General features: G+C 32.7%; 2 protein-coding genes across 4 annotated transcripts; one reads left to right on the top strand and one right to left on the bottom strand.

Annotated features, from left to right (window-relative positions):
* Positions 1-14,990: 14,990 nt before the first annotated feature.
* Positions 14,991-17,306, bottom strand: LOC103501326 (peroxiredoxin Q, chloroplastic). The gene is made up of 4 exons (XM_008464871.3): positions 16,833-17,306; positions 16,598-16,735; positions 15,592-15,681; positions 14,991-15,420 (listed from the first exon to the last, which is right to left on the bottom strand). The coding sequence occupies exons 1-4, from the start codon at positions 17,031-17,033 to the stop codon at positions 15,202-15,204; spliced, it is 648 nt and encodes a 215-aa protein (XP_008463093.1). The 5' UTR covers positions 17,034-17,306; the 3' UTR covers positions 14,991-15,201.
* Positions 17,307-18,570: 1,264 nt separating this feature from the next.
* LOC103501325 (serine/threonine-protein phosphatase 7 long form homolog) lies at positions 18,571-22,004 on the top strand. Of its 3 annotated transcripts, XR_007819744.1 has the most exons (5): positions 18,571-18,703; positions 19,666-20,487; positions 20,574-20,661; positions 20,752-21,144; positions 21,225-21,980. XR_007819744.1 is itself a non-coding variant. In XM_051082929.1 (4 exons), the coding sequence occupies exon 4, from the start codon at positions 21,306-21,308 to the stop codon at positions 21,846-21,848; it is 543 nt and encodes a 180-aa protein (XP_050938886.1). In that variant the 5' UTR covers positions 19,197-20,487; positions 20,574-20,661; positions 20,752-21,144; positions 21,225-21,305; the 3' UTR covers positions 21,849-22,004. The 3 variants fall into 3 exon arrangements, 2 of the variants coding, with proteins under 2 accessions (XP_050938886.1, XP_050938887.1); XM_051082929.1 differs by lacking the exon at positions 18,571-18,703 and having other exon boundaries at positions 19,197-20,487; positions 21,225-22,004; XM_051082930.1 differs by lacking the exon at positions 18,571-18,703 and having other exon boundaries at positions 19,439-20,487; positions 21,225-21,943.
* Positions 22,005-22,960: the final 956 nt, after the last annotated feature.

Below are 22,960 nucleotides of genomic sequence, written 5' to 3'. Positions count from 1 at the left end.
CAACTTACTATAAATGTTGAATCTATGACTCTAAAAGTATACTTGCAAAGTTGCTTGATATGCAACATTTTTTTCTGCAAGTGGGACAATAGCAAATCCATGGTCTACAAAAAAAATTAAATGATTGTTTAGTGAATAGAAACGAGAGTTTAAGCGATCATTTCGCAAATACAAATGATCGTTTACTTGCTAAGCGATCGTTTACTATATATAAACGATCGTTTAGTGAATAGAAGTGATCGCTTAGCAAATACAAGTGATTGTTTACAACATTCTTTTCCTTACTAAGCGATCGTGTAATATATATAAACGATCGTTTGGTTAGATAAAGTATGTTGTACTCAATCGTGTAGTTTTATATATAAAATGAAATTTGGAAAGAGTACTTACATCTCCTAGTATCCATGTGTTTTCTTCAAGCTTTTTGAAAAAAAAAAATTCTTTCTGGTTGTGGAGACTACTTGCATTTCTTCATGAGTTGTTTTTTTTTTTTTTTATCTTTTCCAAGATAAGTATGCCTTCCATAATTTTGGATCCACTTGCCACATGGGATCATATCTATCTACATTTCTGATTTCGACATCTGGGACAGGTATTGTAGGTTCTCATATAACCTCTGTAGATGTTATGAGTGGATTAACTTGTTGATCTTAATCAGGCTCCTTTTTATTTGCTATTTTACATAGCTTCCTTCTCTTCATTGGTTTTTGTTGTTCATTTATTTCCTATAATACACAATGTTGTTAACTAAGGAAAAAATAAAAAACAATAATAATTGGTGCAAAGTACTTTAGAGTTCTTTTATATAAATACCAATAGAGATTCTAAATCAACTGCAAAACTTTCTTTCTCCGTTACTGGTTCATTTTCAACCAAAGTAGCTGCTTGATCATTTTTTTGAATCTCAACCTATTGTTTTGGTTTTTTCTGTAATATATGATATTAGACAAGTAACAAACTATTAATTTAAAGAACTACACATTTTGTTGTGTATACATACCAATTGAGATTCTATTTTTTCAATTGAGGTAGATTGCTGCACATTTTCAATTGTTTGATCCTCAGTTACTTGTTGATTTTCTTTTTCTATCTTAGCTAAAGTAACTGCTTGATCATTTTTTTTTTTTGTATTTCCTACAATGCATAATATTAGATAAGAAACAAACTCTTAATTCAAAGGACTACATAGTTGTTGTGTATATATACCAGTTGAGATTCTTCATTTACAATTGAAATTGATGGTGGCACTTGATGAATTTGTACAGTTTGATCCAATGGAGCCATTGCAATTTGTTTGAGAGTACTACTTGATGATGGTAGTATCTCACAAAGTGGAAGATGTTGGCTCATAATTGGAAGGGTAGTAATCATTTCTAGCAGGTCTTTTTCTTTCTAACTTTGACTATTTATATTATTTGATAAATGTCTTATAGTCAATAGCAAGTCTGCATCCCTGCTATCTATGCTAATATCACTACCTAATTCCTCTTGATGTTCCCTAAATAAAATGAGAAAAAAAATTAGAATAAGAAAAAATACAGTTACTTATTTAGAATGTAAGCAATTTTCAACAATATAAAGGAGTAAACAAAGAATGAAAGTTAACCTTTGGGTTTCCTCTTGATGTTCAATATGTTGTTCTTCAGTATGTTGTTCTTCAACATATGGTTGGTCATTGGTGATCATATCTTCTCTATTATGATGATCATCATTGTCATTCTGATGAGAATGATCATTCCCTTGATTTTGATTTTGATTCTAATAAGCAAATAAAAATGAAAATAAAATTAAAAAATAATGGATTGTTAAACGATGATGTATCATATCTAAAAGTAACTTTGATAAACGATCGTTGAAATGTGATAGGCAATTAGATATTTTAGTTAAGCGATCGTTTATTTAAACAACTGATAAGAGAAATACTTTCTGAAAACAAAGTTTACCTGGACCAATCTCTCTAGCATCTGCTTCATTTCAGAGAGCTCCATTGACTGCTTTCCAATTGTGTCATCCATTCTATAGACTATAGAAGTCAGTGTGGATAAATCCTTATGAACTTCTTTTATTTCCTTCTTCAGTTTTTTGTAGGATTGCGAATGACTTTGTTGTTCTTTGTTATTGGACTTCTTTGATTTGCAACGTTTCTTGTTGGTGATCATTTGAATATGTATATACGATCATGAAACCAGTTGAGTAGCAAAGAATTAAAAAATATATAAATTAAAGAATTACAAACTAAACGAACAGTCGTGTGAAATATATAAATGATCATTTATTTATGTTAAACGATCGTTTAGTTATGTTAAATGATCATTTAGTTATATTAAACAAATTAAAATCTATGTCAATACGTGTGTTTTTGGTGTTCCTAAATGAATAAACCAGTTGTTTTTTTCGTCTTCTTCATCTATCTGCAGGCACATAAAGTAAGAATGTTCAGAGACATCATGAAGAAAACATATCCAGACAAATCAATTATATCTGTCTGTACGAGTTATATTTATTGTTTGGAATAGAGTTAAACCTGCGGCAATATTTGTGTTTTAGGTGTTTCTAAATCTGTAGTTGCTATTGTTTCCAAACTACTTTGTGTTTCCAAAACAACAGCTTTCTGTAAAGAAAACGAAACAACATAATCGTGTTTTATTTTATTTGGAAATTGAGGAACATTAAACAAAACAAAGGAGTACATGATGAATAAGACATTAACCGTAGGGCAATGTGTTATTGCATACTTCACCATTGTATTAACTTGTTCTTCATCATCAAGAAGATCAAGGCTACAAGTAGGTGATCTATTTTTCTCCACGACTTTTGTATATGCAATTTCTTTCTCATTCTGTTGTTGTTGAAGTTTGGCTGATGGTGGTGGAACATTCAAGCTTGTCGTAACCATTGTCAACATGCTTTTTATTTCTTTTATTCCTTCTCTTAATAATATTTGTTCTGTTTACAATTTACGATTGTCAACAACACGACTTACGATTCCAAGATTATTTGATAGAACATGAAATCCATTCACAACTCTCTACACCTAGTACGCCTCAGCAGAACAATGTATCAGAAAGAAGAAATCGAACCTTGTTAGAAATGGTTCGCTCTATGATGAGCTTTGCTCAGTTGTCAGATTCCTTTTGGGAATATGCTTTAGAAACAGCTGTCTATATTTTGAACAGTGTTCCCTCTAAAAGTGTTTCAGAAATACCTTATGAGCTATGGAAAGAGCGTAAAGGAAGTTTATGTCATTTGAACCTTATGAGCTATGGAAAGGGCGTAAAGGAAGTTTATGTCGTTTGAGAATTTGGAGATACCCGACACACATGTTGGTGCAAAACCCTAAAAAATTGAAACATCGTTCAAAATTATGTCTAGTCGTAGGATATCCTAAGGAATCTAGAGGTGGTCTGTTTTACGATCCTCAAGAAAATAAAGCATTTGTATCAACAAATACCACATCCTTAGAGGAAGACCACATCAGGGATCATCAACCTCGCAGTAAATTAGTATTAAATGAGATTTCCAAGAGTACTACAGATAAACCTAGTTCATCCACTAAAATAGTTGATAAAACTAAGATATCTGGTCAAACACATTCTTCTCAAGAGTTGAGAGAGCCTGGACGTAGTGGGAGGGTTGTTCATCAACCTGATCGCACTTAGGTTTAAGTGAAACTCAAGTTGTCATACCTGATGATGGCATAGAGGATCCATTAACCTATAAACAAGCAATGAATGATGTAGATCGTGACCAATGGATCAAAGTCATGGACCTCGAAATGGAGTCTATTTTCTTTAATTCTGTCTGGACTCTATAGATCAACCAAATAACGTAAAACCTATTGGTTGTAAGTGGATCTACAAGAGAAAACGAGACCAAGCTGGTAAAGTACAGACTTTTAAGGCTTTACTTGTTGCAAAGGGTTATACCCAAAGAGGAGTGGACTATGAAGAAACATTATCTCTTGTTGCCATGCTTAAGTCGATTAGAATACTCTTATCCATCGCCACTTTTTATGATTATGAAATTTGACAGATGGATGTCAAGACAACTTTTTTTAATGAAAATCTTGAGGAGAGTATCTATATGGCTCAACCAGAGGGGTTTATTAAAAAGGGTCAAGAACAAAAGGTTTATAAGCTTCAGAAATCCATTTATGGTTTGAAGCAAGCATCTAGATCCTAGAATATAAGATTTGATACTGCGATCAAGTCTTATGGCTTTGAACAAAATGTTGACGAACCTTGTGTTTACAAAAAGGTTGTCAATTTCATTGTAGCATTCTTAGTATTATATGTAGATGATATTCTACTTATTGGGAATGACATAGATTATCTTACTGATATCAAGAAATGGCTAGCTACGCAATTTTAAATGAAAGATTTGGGAAATGCACAATATGTTCTTGGAATCCAAATTGTTCGGAATCGTAAAAATTGAACACTAGCCATGTCTCAAGCATCTTATATAGACAAAATGTTGTTTAGATATAAAATGCAGGATTCTAAAACGGATTCGCTGCCGTACAGATATGGAATTCATTTGTCAAAGGAACAATGTCTTAAGATACCTCAAGAAGTTGAGGATATGAGAAAAATTCCCTATGCTTCCGTTGTTGGAAGTTTGATGTACGTAATGTTATGTACTAGACTTGACATTTGCTTTTCAGTAAGGATGGTCAGTAGGGATCAGTCCAATCCTGGACGTGATCACTAGACAGCCGTTAAGAATATTTTAAAATATCTTAGAAGAACAAAAGACTATATGCTCGTATATGGTACTAAGGATCTGATCCTTACTGGATACACTGATTCTAATTTCCAAACGGATAAAGATGATTGAAAGTCTACATCAGGATTAGTATTCACTTTAAACGGAGGAGCAGTAGTATGAAGAAGCGTAAAATAAACTTGTATAGCCGACTCCACAATGGAAGCTGAATATGCAGCAGCTTGCGAAGCAGCAAAGGAAGCAGTATGGCTAAGGAAAATGTTAACAGATCTGGAAATTATTCTAAATATGCATCTGTCAATCACTTTATACTGTGACAACAGTGCTACAGTTGCAAATTCACGAGAACCTAGAAGCCATAAATGGGGAAAGCATATCGAACGCAAGTACCATCTTATCAGAAAAATTATACATCGTGGTGACGTTGTAGTGACCCAGATTTCTTTCGAGCAAAACATTGCTGATCCTTTTACAAAAGCCCTCACGGCTAAAGTGTTTGAGGGCCACCTACAGAATTTAGGTCTACAATGTTTGTAAACTAGGACAAGTGGGAGACTTATTGGGCATATGCCCTAGTTTATTATATTCATATGTTTATTGTACTCATATGTATTGTTCTCTCTTATGGTTAAATTCAAATATTTTTCATCCCACTAGGAGTTTTAGTCGAAGTGGGAGTTTTGTTGGAATTTATGTCCTGAAATTCGTAGTTTCTACTCATATTCTATTGAATAAAGTCGTTGTTGAGAAATTGAATACTATAATCTTAAATCCAATAAACTAAGATCCCAAGGCTATTTTGAGTAAACTTGAACTTTATGTAGAGACATAAATATGAATTAAGTTCGAGTAAATAGCCTAAATAGTCTACAGTATATAAATAAAGGTTGGGCGCTTATTTAGAGATACTATGGATGCGGCTCGCTTTGTAGTTAATATAAATGATGTAATCCTGAATCATCCATGTAGAGACATGAAAGTGGGGTATCCTATATAAAAGGTTTACATAAGACAGAACCATGAAATAGTCACTTTTACGTTATAACGTCGTTTACTGTTTAAAATTGACAATCTCAATTATTGATTACTTAGGTAACTTAATCTTAATCCTGAGCAAGAACTTCTGTTCACATGAGATTATCCTTAGATCTGCATAGGTGAGGACAACTTATTAGCGTTGGCCCAATAAGCCTCCCATTTCTGGGGTAAGATCGGGTGGATAGTTGGGAATATAGGGTGCAAGGCGAAATTCACTTCTACCCACTTTAGAGTTAGTAGATAGGTTGTTCCCTTAAGGACTGAATCCAAGTCTTGAATAATAGGACCCCGCCCTCTCATTGGCCCGAGAGGGATTCGATTTATAGATTGTACCTTAAAACCAATTATTCAACAGTGGATCAGTGGGACTTAAGGAGAAAGATGTAGTCTTGGGGGTAAAATGGTACTTTTCGACCCAGCCAAGCTTATGAAAAACCTGTGAAGGGTAACTTACTGATCATGGTTATATCAAATGGACATAAATATATCTATATGAGGGAAGTGTAACTACGGGACTTTAGTGGAATGACCCGTTAGTTAACGAATGTTGATTAGCTTGGTATAAAAGAGTTTAGTCTGTTAATCTCGGATTGTTGGAGTCTGTGATCTATAGGTCCATTAGGTTCTCTTGCTAGCTCATATGGAATAAACTTAGAACAGTATGATGGAATGAGTCAAATTGTTTAAAATAGGAGAAGTGAGAGAAGCCGACAAGTATATGTGATACAACCATCGGTGTTAAACTACTAATAGAGCTTTATGCTTAAATAGGATTTAAATATTAAAAATATGAATGTGAATTCATACTCAGAAGCTCGGGAAAGATGAAAATAGTCAATGTTGTAAAAAGTCAAAATGTTAACTTTTGACTTTTGAAAAGTCAAACTTTGACCGGCATTATATTCAAATGTGATTTGAATCTTGAGAAAATAAATGTGGATTCATGCTCGAAAGGTCAAAATTAGTCAAGACGGATAAAATTGTAAAAAGTCAAAATGTTGACTTTTTGGTTTGAAAAGTCAAAATTTGACTTTGACCAAATGACAATTTTACCCTTTGACCAAAGTTAGTGGGAAAATCCAACATTTTGTTGGATAAACCCACTAATTATAGTGGGCTAGGTATTAGCAAACTATGAGACATTAAGCCCACTAATGGTTAGTGAGTTATATGTTGTTGGCCCATGTATTTGCATACACATGCAACCTTGCATGTAAAGTCTCTATAAATTAGGTTTTTAGGGCCTCAAGTAAAAACGTTGGTGATTATTCAAAAGAACAAAAAATTGGGTTACTGTTTTTAAACTAAAAACCCAATTTGTTTTCACATTTTTTTTCCATCTTTTCCTCTCTCTCCCGGTTTCCTTCATCCAACAAGTTCCACCACCCGGTTCTGAGTCCAGAGGATAGTAGGTCAACCCTAGTGGTAGTTCAAGCATCAATCAGAGCTTCAAACGTAAGTTTTTCTTAAAAACCCTAATTTTATCTTATTTCGATTTAGGATTTTTTTGTTAATTAGTTGCAATTAGGGTAATTTTTCGGTCCTTCTTCCGCCCTGCTCGTTTAATCTCTATCAATAGATTGATCAAAATAAATATAGATTAAGACCTCTTTGTATGCGATATAGATCGTGCTAGATTTATGTGGATAATGGAGATAAATCGAAATGAATATAGATTCAAACATTTTTGTATGCAAGTCAGATCGTCGATCGCGACAGTTCTGTTGAAGTAGTTACTAGGATATAAACAATTGACAAGGAAGACGATGAAAGAAAAAGTCTGAGCAAGTTCCTTCACCTTTTTATATCCCCTTCATTTTGATGGCATTTTTGTAATTACGAGTTATTGGAGTTTCTGTAAATGTTCGTTTATACTTATATAAACAATCATTGAAATTTCTCTACACGATCGTGTATACTTAAACTTTTCCATCATCTTTTACTGTTTATTACCTTATCGTTTATATATATGATTATCGTTTATATAATGTACAGAATCATGTATGATTATCGTTTATATTTTCAAACATGATCAAACGCACATATGAGATAATCGTTAAGGATAATTTATTCAATCATTAAAGATAATCATTAAAGTATTTTGTTATCATTTAGCGTTTATTGTTGATTGTTTATGTATTTGATAATTTATAAAATCATGTATAAATTGTATATTATTCTACACGATGTCGTCTAATAATTATTTATTAACATTAGTCATGCGCACTCGGACGATTAATAGCGCGTTTATTGGGGTATTTTTGGTATTTCGCATTGTGGGCCTATGAGCTTTTTTCGTTTCTGAAATTGCCGCTTTGTTAGACCCCTTAGTTTAATTTGATTTAATTAAATTAATTTAATTAAAACTATAGGTTATGTGAGAGATATTCATTTAAATATGATTTAAATGAAATATTAATTAAATATGATTTAATTAGGGAAATTTCATAAATATAACAAATCACTAAAATATTTACAGCCCATGTAACAAAGCCCATGAAGTTAGCATTTAATTAATTAATTAATTAATTAATTTAATTTATTAAATTAATAGGAAATATGGATGGTTTTCTCATGTTTCCAGATTCTCTCCAACTTCCATTTATACATATTACAAAAAGACATAGGTTTTCTGCAACTTTGTGTACTTTGCTTTGCATATTCTCTCTCAAAAGAAAACTCTCTGTAAAATTTCTTTTCCAATTTTGGTTCTCGCAAACCAAAATCCATTCTCAGAGCATAGGGAGGTTTTCAAGTGGTGGTGCCCAAAATTGGTGATTGGCAGATTTAAAGTCGTCAAAACGTAATTGTTCTTCCTCTTCTCTATATTTTTATATAGCATGCTTAGTCATAGAAATTAGTTTATGTATTTTTTGCCAATGTAATGGTATTTTTAGAATCCCTATTAAATTGTGTAAGGTCTCTGTTAAATATTCTATTGTGTAAGGCTCTTATCCCTTCAAAACTAAAGGCTAATGTAATTGCAAGATAGCCAGAACCAATCATTTGAAATAAATTTATCTATTATCAATAAAAAAAAAACAACTAAAGATTTCAAAAGTATGTACTATAAGTTCAAGGTTCTCTGTGTGCCCAAGTCATTTCCTCAACCATCTTCTTCATTTGTTCCATTTGTCGGGCATGCATCTCTCGTTCTTCTTTGTTCTTCAATCAATTATTTTGCTTCTTCAAGCTCATTTCTTTGTTCTTTAAGTTCATTTCTTTGTTCTACAATCCTGGTTTTTGCTCTACAATCTTGGTTGTTTGTTCTTCAATCCGGGATTGCAAGCACTTCAAGGCTATTTCTTTGTTTTACAAGGTATTTCTGCACTCAAGGCTTTATACATCCTCTATTTTGACTGCTTATCTTTATGCAATCTCATGTCAGACAAGCCTTCTTGCGATGCAAACAATCGCTTTAATCTCGATATTAACGGAAAGTAGTGTAATATCTTATGCGGAATTTTTTCCCTTCGTTATCATTAACCTTGTACCACAACTCACCACAAATTGGGCAATATTGCAAACTACCAAATTCCTTCCAATACAATATGCAATTGTACTTACACGCATGAATAGACTCGTATTCTAGGCCCAAGTCACGCAATTTTCGTTTAGCTTCGTAGAATGAAGTAAGGATAGTGTACCCGTTAAAAATGCTTCTTTTAATAGTTCTAGTAATTACATGTCAAAGGATTTGTTACTCCAACCATTAAGAACCTTGATACGCATCAACTTAATCCAAAAGGTTCAAGGAGGAAAATTCTAAACAACCAGGGTATAGCTCATTACGTGCTTCATTCATTAAATCTTGAAATAAGTTTGTTGTCTCATGTTCTACACCATTAAAGGGCATTTCATTCTCTAAACCTTCTTCCATTTCTTCTTCATGTTCAATCAGAACTTGTAAATCATTAAGCATATCCAACATTTTATTTTCTTGAAAAAGGTTGCTAGTTTCTTCATCAACTCTTTCTATACCTCTACGCAAGTTCAGTGGTTCTCCATGATACACCCCTTCTATATAGGAGAGGGATATTCCAATTGTTAACAGATGTTACTCCACACCCTCTAATGACTCCCAAATTCAGTTCATACATTTCTTGCATGAACACCTTGTTCGTCTGTAATCTTCGACGTGAAACTTTGTAACCTCTAAAAATTGAGACACTCCCTCTCTATACATAACCGACAATTTATTTGTAAGTTCCATTCAACCTTTATTCATCGTTAAAGACCTGAAACATAAATAGGTTTGATTATTGAAAGTTAAAAAAAATGGAGCTAACTTTACAAAGTTTGCAACTTAGCTAACTTTATAACCTTTACAACCTAGACAGGTCGTCGTCAATCTTTACAAACTTGCTAACTTCACAAAAAGTCTGCAACACACTTCAATCTTTAAGGTTCAAATGTTGCGACATTACCACATCCCCCAACCCCACAAGGCATACATACTTCAATCTTTACAAGCTAGCTAACACTTCAAAGCTTACAATAAATCCAACAACATTACAAAAAACGATTTTAGGACAATTAATTCTTAGTTTAAATAATAATACAACATACAACAACATCCATAAATTCACCATTCATCAAACATTTCACAACAACATCATTACATAAAACGATTTTAGGGAAATTAATTCTTAACTTAAACCAACAACACAACACAACAATAACTACAACACAACACAACAACAACAGCAATTCATCAATTAATTCTCCTAACCTAAATATGTCAATATTTTAAGACAAAATCATTCAAGGAAAAAATAAAAAATCTAACCTAAATCTACAATTATTTTGCCTAAATCTACAAAGATAAGATCAACCCTATCCTAAATAAATAGAAAAATAAAATAAAAAATAAAATCATTTTGCCTAAACTGACCTAAATAAAAATACCCTAATTCCCATCAAAATAATTTCTTTAACTTAAACCAACTTAAACCAAACAAAATTAACTTAAACCAAACCCAAATCCCTAAACATCAAAACTATTTCTTCAACTTAAACCAACCCTAATTCTCTAAACATAAAAAAATATTTCTTTTAACTTAAACCAACCTAAATCAAACAAATCAAACAAAATTAACTTAAACCAAACTTAACTCAAACAAAATCAAGTATAAAGAAACCTAAATCTTCAATTTTTTCTTTAAAACTTAAACCAAAATAAATAAATAAAAAAAAACCATAACCTTATCGAAATGAAACGACGGTGGTGGCAGGGGACGACGAACGATGGTGAAATGGAACAGTTGTAGACAGGCGGTTCTTTGTTCGTCACTCGTCTCTGGAGACAAATCTCTCAATCTTTTCATCTTCTAGATCTGTAAATGACAGATCTTTGAAGGTTTTTTATAGAAGAACTCCCGACGCAGTCCAAAAACGTCAAAAGTTTCCATTTTTTTCGACACCATATTAGTAACAAATTGGGAATAGCCACACAACTCCTAACATGCACATGCATGGCATTAGGTAAAACAAAATAATTAATTAATTATTTTCTTTTTGCTGATGCCATACATGTACACGTCGAGAGTTGTGTGGTTATTCCTGACTTGTTACTAATAGCGTTAGGAATGCGCTCACAACTTTCGATGTGTTACATGCAACATCGGCGAATAGTGAGGCCACTGACGTTGACCTTACGACGTCGGAAGAGACCTTATCTCCTGACTCTGCATATCCCAATGCTCAAGCAAGCATCGAGATATCCCCATTTTCTTGTAGTATCTTCAAGCAGATAAACCCTAATCATTCCACCTTGAAGTAGGCAAGCCCTAATCTCTACTCTCTCTTTTGCAAGTTACCGTTCCATTTGAAGTTTCAGTTTCATCTTCAACTTATTCATGCATTTCAAGAATAAGAATATAAACAAAATACAGTTCCATTTGAAAGACGCAAACACTATCTTCATTTTTCATCTTCCATCTTTGATCTTCAAAGTCTACAACTTGCAATCTCAAACACTTGGGATTGAAGAACAAAAACCTTCACTCCTAAGAATAAAAATACAAAAGTTGCATCTTCATTGTCTCTTAAGGGAAATTTTAGCCGATTTTTTTTCAAAATTATTTACATTATTTAATTAATAAAATGTAGACGTGATTTAGGGAGATTTTATCTAAATTAAACGCAATATCTTAGCCTATTTTGCTGAAGAAAAAAAAAAGGAGAATAGTAAAAATCCTTTTAAAACCATTTTTCATATAATTAAAAGGGACGAAAGAAGAAGATCATGACGAATGCAACATGCAATGATCGATTGAGAGTTAAATGAGTGACTGGAAAGGGGATTAAAAAATCTAAAACAAACGAAACTTTAAGTAATGAAGAAAATGTATTCCCTTTTAAAAAAATTAATTATTTAAATGCAGGATCATAGTAATGAGGAACAAGATACTAAAGATGATACATAAAAGAATGAGGAAAAGCAAACCAATGAAGGGATTGGCTATGAGTTAAAAATTTGAATTTCAAAAATAAATTAAAATCTAATTGAATACTAATTTTAATTTTCAAATTATTAAGGGCTGAGATTCAGCCCATTAAGGTTATTTTGAAATAAAAAAATTGTTGAAATTTAGCCAATAAAAAATAATAATATGATTATTTTGAATTTAAAAAATGAAAAAAGTTGTTAAAGTCTTCATCAAAATTGTTAAATCTCGAGATATTAGGAAGAGGTTATGATAGGGGTTGGATACATTATTAACACGTCGAAATTAATTACAAACTCATAAGTGCATATCACAAATTAATTACACTTGACAGACTTCTGATAAGAATGCAATTCGCAAGTGTGAGTATTTTGGTATTGTATAACATACCGTGCACGTGTAGCACTCTCGAAATCATGTTAGTTAGTACATTATTTATTGAATTAGATGAGCATCCAATTATAGAAGTCAAACCAATATTGATAGAAATTCTAATTTAATTAATCTTATTCAGTCAAATGAACATGTTTTGGTTTAAAAGTCTTTCTAAACACAATGCAACAATTTTTAAATTTTAATTTCTTTCCATCATTGTATGAATTAATGTATTGAACTAGTTAAATATATATATATATACACACACGCAATGTTATATTTTCGGAATAAGTTGATTTGAATTTAATAAGAAACATTGAGAAACAAATTAGTGAGTTCTCACTAAAAACAAAAAGGGCATGAACAAAGTATATTGATAAAATAATTTACAATTAAACAATCATTATTACTTAAAATTGCACAAAGTAAACATGCAGAAACATTATATGATTTGACCATTACAATATATAAGTAAATAAAATTTCAAGTATATATATAATCAACATAAGAAAAAAATTTCATAAGTATTTGTGACATAAAATTCATTAAAATTCCAAACAAAAAACATTTTCATTCATGAATTGAAGAAGAGGCATAGAATAATATTTTAATATGTTATCATCATTTGCTTCTTGTGTTGTATATATACCTATCAAAAAGTAAATAAAAAAAAATAACCATTGGTCAATAAACGGATGATGGCCTGTATAATTATAATTTAATGACACTGTAGTTATAATGTAAAACATACCTATGTTATTTTCAATCAACACATTAGAGAATGCAAGTAGCAAAATATGATGACTCTGGAGACCCACACATTGAGTTTAATGTAAGTTCATGTGCTCTCCAAGCTTTATCATAACTGACATCAATCCCATGTTTTTAAGGCATATTTGCTACTAAAAACTAAACTTTTTTTTGTGTAGAAGTCTATAGCATACAAATCCAATTCTACTAAGTCAACGACTTCACTTCACCGAAACGAAAATGATGATGACGGTTGTTTTCATCTCATCTACCATTGAACTAGAAAATTAGTTCAGTCGACAGGATGAAGACATATTGACTATTTTTTAAAAATTTCAAATTTAAAAATAAAATAAGATCTAATATGAAAACTAGTTTTAATTTCCTAATTATTAAGTGTTGAGATTCAACCTTATTTTGAAATAAAATCAAAGGTTGGGATTCAACTAATAAAAAATAATAATTTGGTTGTTTTGAAATTAGTAAAATGAAATAAAGTTAGTTAAAATCTTCAATCAATTTGTGGAGTTACAAGATATTAGGAAGAGGTTATGATAGTTGTTGCTATATATTTAATATGGCAAAAATAATTACACACTCATAAGTGCATAACACACATTAATTATACTAAAAAGATTAAATAATTACACTAAAAAGATGAAATAGTTACCGTTGGAATGTGAGTATTTTGGTATTTTAAAAAATATCATGCACGAGCCATCTGAAGATCAAAAGAAAAAAACAGTTTTGTCATGTTTCAAGATGGCCTCTGAAAACCTTGCTATATCCCTTGTTATCCCAATAAAAAAATCTATTTAAAAATAAATTAATTTAAGTCCAAGCCCAAAAGTTAGGCCCAAAATGAACGAAGTTCAAGCCCACAAAGATTTCCCAAGGATCCAAAAATCATAACGAACAATTTGAGCATCTCGTCTCTTCTTCTTAATAAATTGATTGTATTTTCATTGTTTACAAACTACAGATTGATCTTCTCAAATTTTGAAAACTTCAACAAATTGGTCAACAAGTCTAAAGGCAAATCCTTGCATAAAATGAAAAAGCTCAAAAGTCGATCCTCACAGAAAATCATCAAAGCTTGAAGGCCAATCATCTTGGAAGATTGACAAGTCCAAATATAGAAAGCATCATAAGATAAAAATTAGTAACCGGAACACATTTATATTATGAATCAATAAAATCTAGTTCATTATCATGAATTAAATTTCTTTTGTCGAAATCTCATGTGAAGAGCTAGAATTATTGAAAAATGTTTCAAAAAAAAAATGATATTCATATAAAAATATATTAGGAAGAGTTCAAAGCATTAAATGTCACTCACATATGAATTAAGTACTACACCCCAAACATAGACAAACTCAAACAAATAAACTCTGCAACCCAAAATACAGACATAAATACCATGTTACATAAAAACAGTGCCCCAAACAGCATCGATGAAGGAATACTTGACCTATAATACAAAATTATAGTCTAAGCCTTAGTCTATGGCTCTAACGAGTTTGTCAAAACTTCAATGGATTTAGATCAATATGGAAAGATTTGTGTACTACATAGAACAACTTGATGAGAGCTTGTTCTGTTACAACAAACAAGTTTTAATATTGAACATTGTGAAAAAACTAAAGCATATTACAGTAGAAAGACATTACTACACTGAACGCATTATGATTCAAATATACATGATCTCACTTGTGAGTAGTAACCAAAAAAAAAAAAACAATAAAAGAACAATCATCATTTTCACTCTTACTCAGACCTAGATAATTGCCTCTCAAATGATACCAACAAACAACACCTTCCTAATTCTACAACGAAATGCACAGCTATACAAGAGAGAGATTTAAAGGCTCTGAAGTAATTTGAGCGTCTCGCCGATATGCTTCTCAGGTTGGAATTGGTTGTTATATATGAGCTGCACAACCCCATTCTTATCTAGAACATAAGTTTGTCTTCCAGGTAATGTACCAAAAAGATCAGCAGGAACTCCCCATTCTTTTCTCACTTTGTTACCCTCATCACTTAACAATGTGAATGGTAGTCGGTATTTCTTAGCAAAAGCCTACATTCCCAAAAATGTCAACCTATTTGTTAATAATTCCAGTTTTTGAGTCTTGAGAAGTTCATCAGATGAAGTTGAGTTTCAATAAAAATATTCAGCCTGCTATAGAAATTTTGGTTTCAGGCTTTAGGCAGAGATAAGAGCTTGGGAAAAAAGTGCTTCTATAGTTACCTTGTGTGATGATGAATCATCCCCACTTATGCCCACAACCTCAGCTCCTGCTTTCTTGAACTTCTCATAAGAATCTCTGAAAGCACAGGCCTGCACGAATATCAATTTCCTGCTAGGGATAATGTCTCCTAATTGTTGGGTCAAAACTTTGTTGAACTTATGTTCGGGAGTGATTTATAACTTTACAAGCATTAATATAAAAAAACACTTGTAAACATATTGAAGTTTACAACACTTAGTGACTTAGAGCCTGTTTGATTCGACTTCATACGGGGTTAAGAAAGTGTCACTAAGCACTTGAAAACTGAATCTAACAAGCCCTTGGTGTTTTTGACCTAAGCACTTGGTGTTTTTATGTTCCAAGACCCAGCTTATTGACCCAAACAGCCAAATGAACACTCACATGTGCCGTACGCTAGCAATGTGGTTGGACAACACTGAAACCATTCGACTTTTTGCAATTTTTGTACATGTGGCCCAAACTTTATTACACTAATCTTAAATAATTGGATTCTAACAACAACGAAAACTAACCTTTTGCATGTGTCACATGGCATTGGCTAACGTTAAATTATCCTTAAAGATTGCCGGTCTCATTCATCACAAATTGATGGGACCTCAAATAATGCAATTTCACATCCAAGAAAAGTCACAAAATAGCAGAACTTTAACAAGAAGCAAGAATTTATATTTTTATAAAAATCATAATGTGCCTTGAAATTGCGTTTGAGGACTCATCAATCCGCAATTCATGCAAACCCACAACCGCAAATGGATCTAAGGAGCATTTAGTATTGGGTGGTGTATTGTAACGTTTGCAAAATAGTTTTCATAATTTTAGTTATTCAATCCAAAAAAATTTGGGTTATCCAGACAGAACAAAACTCAACATTTTCGCAAAGTGTTGCTATTTCAAGCAAGAAAGAGTCCCGAAATATACTAGCATCAAATTAATCAATTTCAATGGAAGCAAACATGAACAACATTTTAGAACATGAAAAAGTACCTGTTTGGTGCAACCAGGAGTTTCATCAGCAGGATAGAAATAGACAACCACAGGTCTCCCTTTAAATTTAGAAAGACTCACATTCCTTCCATCCTGATCTTTCAAAGTGAATGGAGGAGGGGTTTGGCCCTTATTCACCTACACAACCAAAACCAAAATGTAACAATAAATAAATAAAGAAAGAAAGAACCAAAATGTAACACTAAAAATCCCAATAAAAGGGGATGGGGGGTACCTTAGAGGAGATTGTAAATTTCAAGGAAGAAGAAGAAGAAGGAAGAGATAAAGGGAGAATGTGATGAGAAATTTGAGCTCCATGAAACTGGGAAGCAGAGGATCTGGAAAGAAAAGGAAGTTTGTTAGAAGATGGGGTTTTGGGAGTCAGAGATGGGAGAAGAAAAGTGAGAGAGAGCGTTGGATGAACAAGAGAAGCCATTTTTGGAGAGTAAAATTTTGAGGGTTTTTGAGAAAAATATGCTCTCAAAATCCCTCTTTCTCTTCTTTCTTATCTTGCGTAGATATGGTACATGCGTAGACACGCTGGCTTCTTTTTTATATAATTAAATGTGAAAATAGGTGGAAAATCATGAGTGGAGAAGAAGATGGAGATGGAGCTGGAGATAGTAATAGATAGATTGGCCTCCCCTCTACCTTTGGATTCAACCAATGCTGGCCTCACTCTCTCTAGAATCTTCACAAACAATAGGAGCTTGGGAGTGCACTTTTTCAAGTGCTTCTGGGAGAAATATATATATGTCAAAATTAACTGTCTAACTTAACAAGTCGTGCCCATACTTAAAGTTTGACTTTTCTTCCAATAAGTGAGTTCTAGAATACTTTTATATTATAAATATTATTAAATAGATGTTTGTCAAGGATTTTTTAAAAATAAAAGAAATTAACAAATTATTTGTAATAGAACGAACAAACTAAAAAACAAATTTCATTACATTTTATTTATTTACGAAGTTTAAATATTTTGTTAAATTTTTTATTTTTTACAATTTCTCTATGTACATTATTCTTAATGTATGACTCCTTCGATACTATATCTATATGATCATGTGTCTTAAAGGTACTAACTATTAATGCTCAATTAAACTCATCTCCTACTTGTCAAAGTCTCCCTAAATAGTGACTTTATAGAGATGTGCATTCATAGGTTATTAATCTAAAAAGCGTGGAGTGAAGATAATAATCACGTATCGGTGAAATTTCCAAGATTTGAAGAAAGTTCATAATCTTGGAAGAATTATTTTCATATTTTCTTATTTATTTTATTTATTTTAATATTATATTTTCTTTATATCGGTTTTTGGTGTGCCTCTTTCTTACAATATTTATCACCTTCTTCATTTATCTTTTATTTCTTTTTGTTTGTTTTTGCTTCCTTCTTCACTTGTTCTTGTTAGGACAAATTATCAAAATAATGCTCTTTTTTAAACATATTACCAAAATAATGTTGTTTTCAAACTTATTATCAAAATGTTATTGTTTTTTTTTTATTTTTTTAATAGGGCGAGACTCGCCCTTGTATATTTTAAAAAAAAATTCACATAGGGCGAGTCTTGAGACTCGCCCTCATTATTTAAAAAAAAAATAGAAAAGAGGGCGAGTCTAGACTCGCCCTCATGCATTTTAAAAAAAAAAGAAAAAAAGAAAAGAGGGCGAATTTTAAACTCGCCCTCATGCATTTTAAATAAAAAAAAAAAAAAAAAAAAAAAGAGGGCGAGTTTTTCAAAACTCGCCCTCATACAGACCCGTGATCGAAAAAGGATGGTCACGCCAGAAAAATCTGAGAACATTTGCAGCGAGAAAAAGGATGGTCACGCCAAAAAAAGGAGGAAAAGAAGGAGAAAAAGGAGGGGTGGAGATGGATGGTGGCAGAAAAATGGACGGTGTAGATGATTTCCCAAACAATTTAAATTGGCCATTTTTCTTCTTCTTCTTCACATATCCTCCATTCTTCTTCTCCTTCACGAAAAATTTCTCCCCTCTTCTTCTCCTCTCACCTCCTCTCGGGTATTGTAAAAAAGAATTGATCTTATCACATATCCTCCATTCTTCTTCTCCTTCACAAATATATTTCATCTTCGACAAATCTAGGTATGAAATTTATTTGTAAATGTAACTTTTATTTGAATATGTTATTGTATTATATTATCAGATTTTGTGTTATCGTCGAATTTATTTAATATGTATGTTTAGTTTACAAAAATCATTAACTTGATATTTTTATCCCCTATAACAAAAGCAAGCATTAATCAAATATTGTGCCACGTAGGCTAAAATTAAATAAATTAGGATAACCCTTCTATGTTATTATTTTTAATTCATTTTAAAATGCATTTAGTTATGTAGAAATCAAACTTTGATGGTATAAAAGTTAAGTGTAAAAAAAATTACAAGCAAAAAAGAAAACTGTTTAAAAAGATTGATAGTTATTATTTATGGGCAAATAAAATGGAATATATTCTATAAATATGAAGAGTAATCGAAACAATCTTTGCCATAAAAGTCTGTAAGATCGAGTAAGCATGAAGTACAATCATATGATCGATCTGAAGACATATTTTATGTAAAAACTGGACGTCACGAATTAAATTCTAAAGGAGAAAATATCCAAATATTGAGGCTAAGTGCTTCTGAGCGGTACTGTTCGTGTAACAAGTGGCAAGCCTTTGGTATTTCATGCTCGCATTTTATGGCGGTTTGTTCACGGTTTAACATGAACTATGAAGACTTTGTTGAGGACTATTATAAAATATCAACTTACGCTGCATGCTATGCGCCTCAGTTTCAACCTGTACCGCATGAAGATTATTGGATCACACCTACAAGTATGCCTGTCTTACTGCCAGATCTATCGTTGTTGAGAAAATCAAGTAGACCAAAGACTTCACGTTATCACAACGAGATGGATTGGACAGAACAAAGTGCTCAACAACGATGCTCATTCTGTAGCCAACTTGGTCATAACCGATGGAGCTGTACTTTGTTAAGGAGACAGGCACCTGATAGTTAGACATCTTTCTTTAATGACATTGATTTGTACTTTTTTTGTGTAGATAATGACATTAAACCGAGGACCAATTGATCCGAACGTTTTATATGATCAGAACATTCATCGATCAGAAACTGTGTGGGATGATCGTAATACGCCCGAGATAAACTGTAGACGACGTGAGGCAGTTGTCCAACGTACTATCCCACTACACCGCAACATACTTCCACTGCTACATGCTTCAGGATTTTATGGGCTTGCCAGATTGGGGTTCATCCAGTTAGTCTGGCATCTGATCACTGCACTTCTGGAGAGATGGAGACCGGAGACGCATACATTTCACATGCCAGTTGGAGAGTGCACAATTACGTTGCAGGATGTGGAAGTTTTGGTGGGATTACCGGCTGATGGTGAGTCCGTTATCGGTCAGATGCATGATGATTGGTTGCATGTTTGCCAAGAGTTACTTGGTGTGATCCCACCTCCTGAACAAATTAGGGGGCAGAGATTGAGTTTAACATGGTTGGGAGCAGAGTTTCATGAATTGGCTAACGATGCCGATGAGGAAACTATCACACGTTATGCACGGCATATATTTTACAGTTGATGGGTGGGAGTATTTTTGCAGATAAATCAACCGTTATGTGCACCTAATGTTCCTACCATTCTTAGCTAATCTGCACCACACGGGACGATATTCTTGGGGTGGAGCCTGTTTGGCATGGTTGTATAGACAATTATGCACGGCATCCAAACAAGGTGTTCGTGAAATAGCTGGGCCACTAATATTGTTACAAATATGGGCTTGGGAACGATTCCCAATAGTGGCTCCGCAACTCCTACATGTCAATGCTAATCAATTACACGGTCGAGTTTATGGTTCAAGGTATGCTATTTCAATTTAATTTAGATTAAAAATAACTTTTTATACGTAGTTCAATTAAAATCTAAAATATTAGTTCAACAATACAGATGAAGAGATCAATTTTGTGTGACAAGATCGACTACACATGTAGTCTCTCAGTATAGGTACATGTTTGATCTTCTTCAACCTAGTCAGGTACGTCATGCTGAACTTCAATTTCAAGTTCCATATTTTTTTTAAGTTCTCAGTATAGGTACGTTATTTGTTTCATACAATTTGTTTCAGATTGTCTGGGAGCCATACAAAACTGTCATAAATAGCTTGCCACATTTTTGTACAAACGGTCACGACATATGGCGGACGATTAGTCCTCTCATATGTTTCTACATTGGTGAGTGGCATCATCCTGATAGAGTACTTAGACAGTTCGGTATTCAACAAGCTGTTCCATGTGACTGTAATACTGAACCACTGTTGCACAACATTGACCTGAGGACTGCTGATTGGTCAGATAGAGTTGCTCATTTAGTGATGCGATGGCATAATCGCAGAAGGTTTACTGCTACGGGACCTCCAATTGAGCAGTTTGATATGGATGTAACTCAAGAATACATCAATTGGTACAAAAACATTAGCAAGCTCTATATCACCCAACCGGGAGCTGCTATGAGTCATCTGGTATACATTTAAAAATTGTATAGTTGTTTTTAGTGAAAATTTATTTTCAATGATTTCTAATTCATTTTAATATTTTACAGAGATCAAACAATATTAGACTTCGGAATGTTGCAGATGATCCACAACAGGTTCTAAATATATGCAACGATAACGAGTAGTACATGGAGAACATCCACTATATGTACGATGTCCCTATTGTACCTGCTCCAGTTCAGAGGAGACGTCCTCTAGTGCAAGAGCCCGATCAATTGGAAGAAGTTGACCAACACGGGGAAGAAGTGCCTCCCATGACACAGACACAGACACAAAGCGAGCATAATTACGTTAGTCCAGTAATGATGATGCCAACATTTGGAACGACATATTATGATTCGGGAGTCGGTCAATCGTCAGACTTTGGAAGAGGATATTACAATTCAGAGGCAGGTCAATCATCAACGGACTTTGGGCAACAATACTATGATTTAGGGAGCGATCCATCGTATTCATACATGCATGGTCACGGGCGTGGTCGTGGAGAACATAATGAATATTTGTACTACGAAGTGCCTGCAGCAGTACCCGAGCAATCAGATGAGCAACAGCAACAAGAGAATGCAGCAGTACCCGAGCAATCAGATGAGCAACAGCAACAAGAGAATGCAGCAGTACCCGAGCAATCAGATGAGCAACAACAACAAGAGAATCATGAGGAAATACAATAACAAAGAGTTCAAAGTCGACGACGACAACCAGCTAGAAATCGTCGACGTCCAGGTTGTGGAACACATTGATTTTTTTTCTTTGAATGAAAATTGTTAAATTATTGTATTAAACATTTTGATTCATATTTAATTATTTTACAATCAAAAGCACTTACTACAAATTTACAGCCTCCAATTAATAGACAAATATATTTTGATTTTTTGTATGGTGAAGAGATGCATGCAGCGTATACCAGATCATCTAAGTTTATAATACGAAATCCAAAACGAGCCAAAAAAGAATTATAAATTTTCAAGGTTTTGATTAAATCCTAATTTTTCAAGGTTTTCATTCACATGTTGAACGACAAATATATATTTTTCTATTGAATATATACATATGTAGGATTCAATTAATAATGATTTATAATTTTGACTTAATTGAATGAGCTAAATAATAGACACAACCCACTTGTTGAATGGCAAAATACAAGTGCTATTTATTCATTACAATGTTCCAAATATTAATTCTAACATACATACATTAGTTCCAAATTTTCTACATTTTTTTTAACTATACAAGGGCGAGTCTTGTGCAAATTTTTTTTTTTAAATATAAAGACTCGCCCTACTTGGAATTTTTTTTTAAAAAAATATACAAGGGCGAGACTCGCCCTATGTGAAACTTTATTTATAAAATATACCAAGACTCGCCCTATTAAAAAAATTAAAAAAAAAACAACATTTTGGTAATAAGTTTGCAAACAACGATATTTTGGTAATAAGTTTGCAAAATAACAATATTTTGGTTAATGGTCCTTCTCCTTATTCCTGGTGAAGGTAATGACGAATAATGAAATAAATGAATACAAATATTTAGGGTGTGCTTTTGAATACATTCTCAAATATTTAATTGAAAAATAAATCATTTTGGAAAAAAAAAACTAGAGTGCTTAACAACTAGTCAAAATAACTTATGAAATATATTCATAAGTTATTTTAAGAGAAACTTTCATAAAATATAACAAACTACTAAAACATTTACGATTCGTGTAACAGATGCCATAAAGTTAGCCATTTTTTAAATATTTCAGGTTTGCCCTTTAATCTTTTTTTCCTCACTACGATTTTTT

The sequence above is a fragment of the Cucumis melo genome, chromosome 3 (genome assembly GCF_025177605.1).
Source record: "Cucumis melo cultivar AY chromosome 3, USDA_Cmelo_AY_1.0, whole genome shotgun sequence".
Taxonomy (NCBI): Eukaryota; Viridiplantae; Streptophyta; class Magnoliopsida; order Cucurbitales; family Cucurbitaceae; genus Cucumis; species Cucumis melo.
Note: the sequence above shows the minus strand (reverse complement) of the source record. Positions and strands in the feature narration are given on the sequence as shown.

What these genes read in the sequence shown, in the direction of transcription:
- LOC103501326 (XM_008464871.3), bottom strand. Translation starts at nt 17,033, where the DNA reads ATGGCTTCTCTTGTTCATCCAACGCTCTCTCTCACTTTTCTTCTCCCA. An exon ending in CTCCTGGTTGCACCAAACAG is followed by an intron (nt 15,682 to 16,597) that starts GTACTTTTTCAT and finishes ATATTCGTGCAG; the next exon opens with GCCTGTGCTTTCAGAGATTC. An exon ending in ATGATTCATCATCACACAAG is followed by an intron (nt 15,421 to 15,591) that starts GTAACTATAGAA and finishes TTGGGAATGTAG; the next exon opens with GCTTTTGCTAAGAAATACCG.
- LOC103501325 (XM_051082929.1), top strand. Translation starts at nt 21,306, where the DNA reads ATGGAGAACATCCACTATATGTACGATGTCCCTATTGTACCTGCTCCA.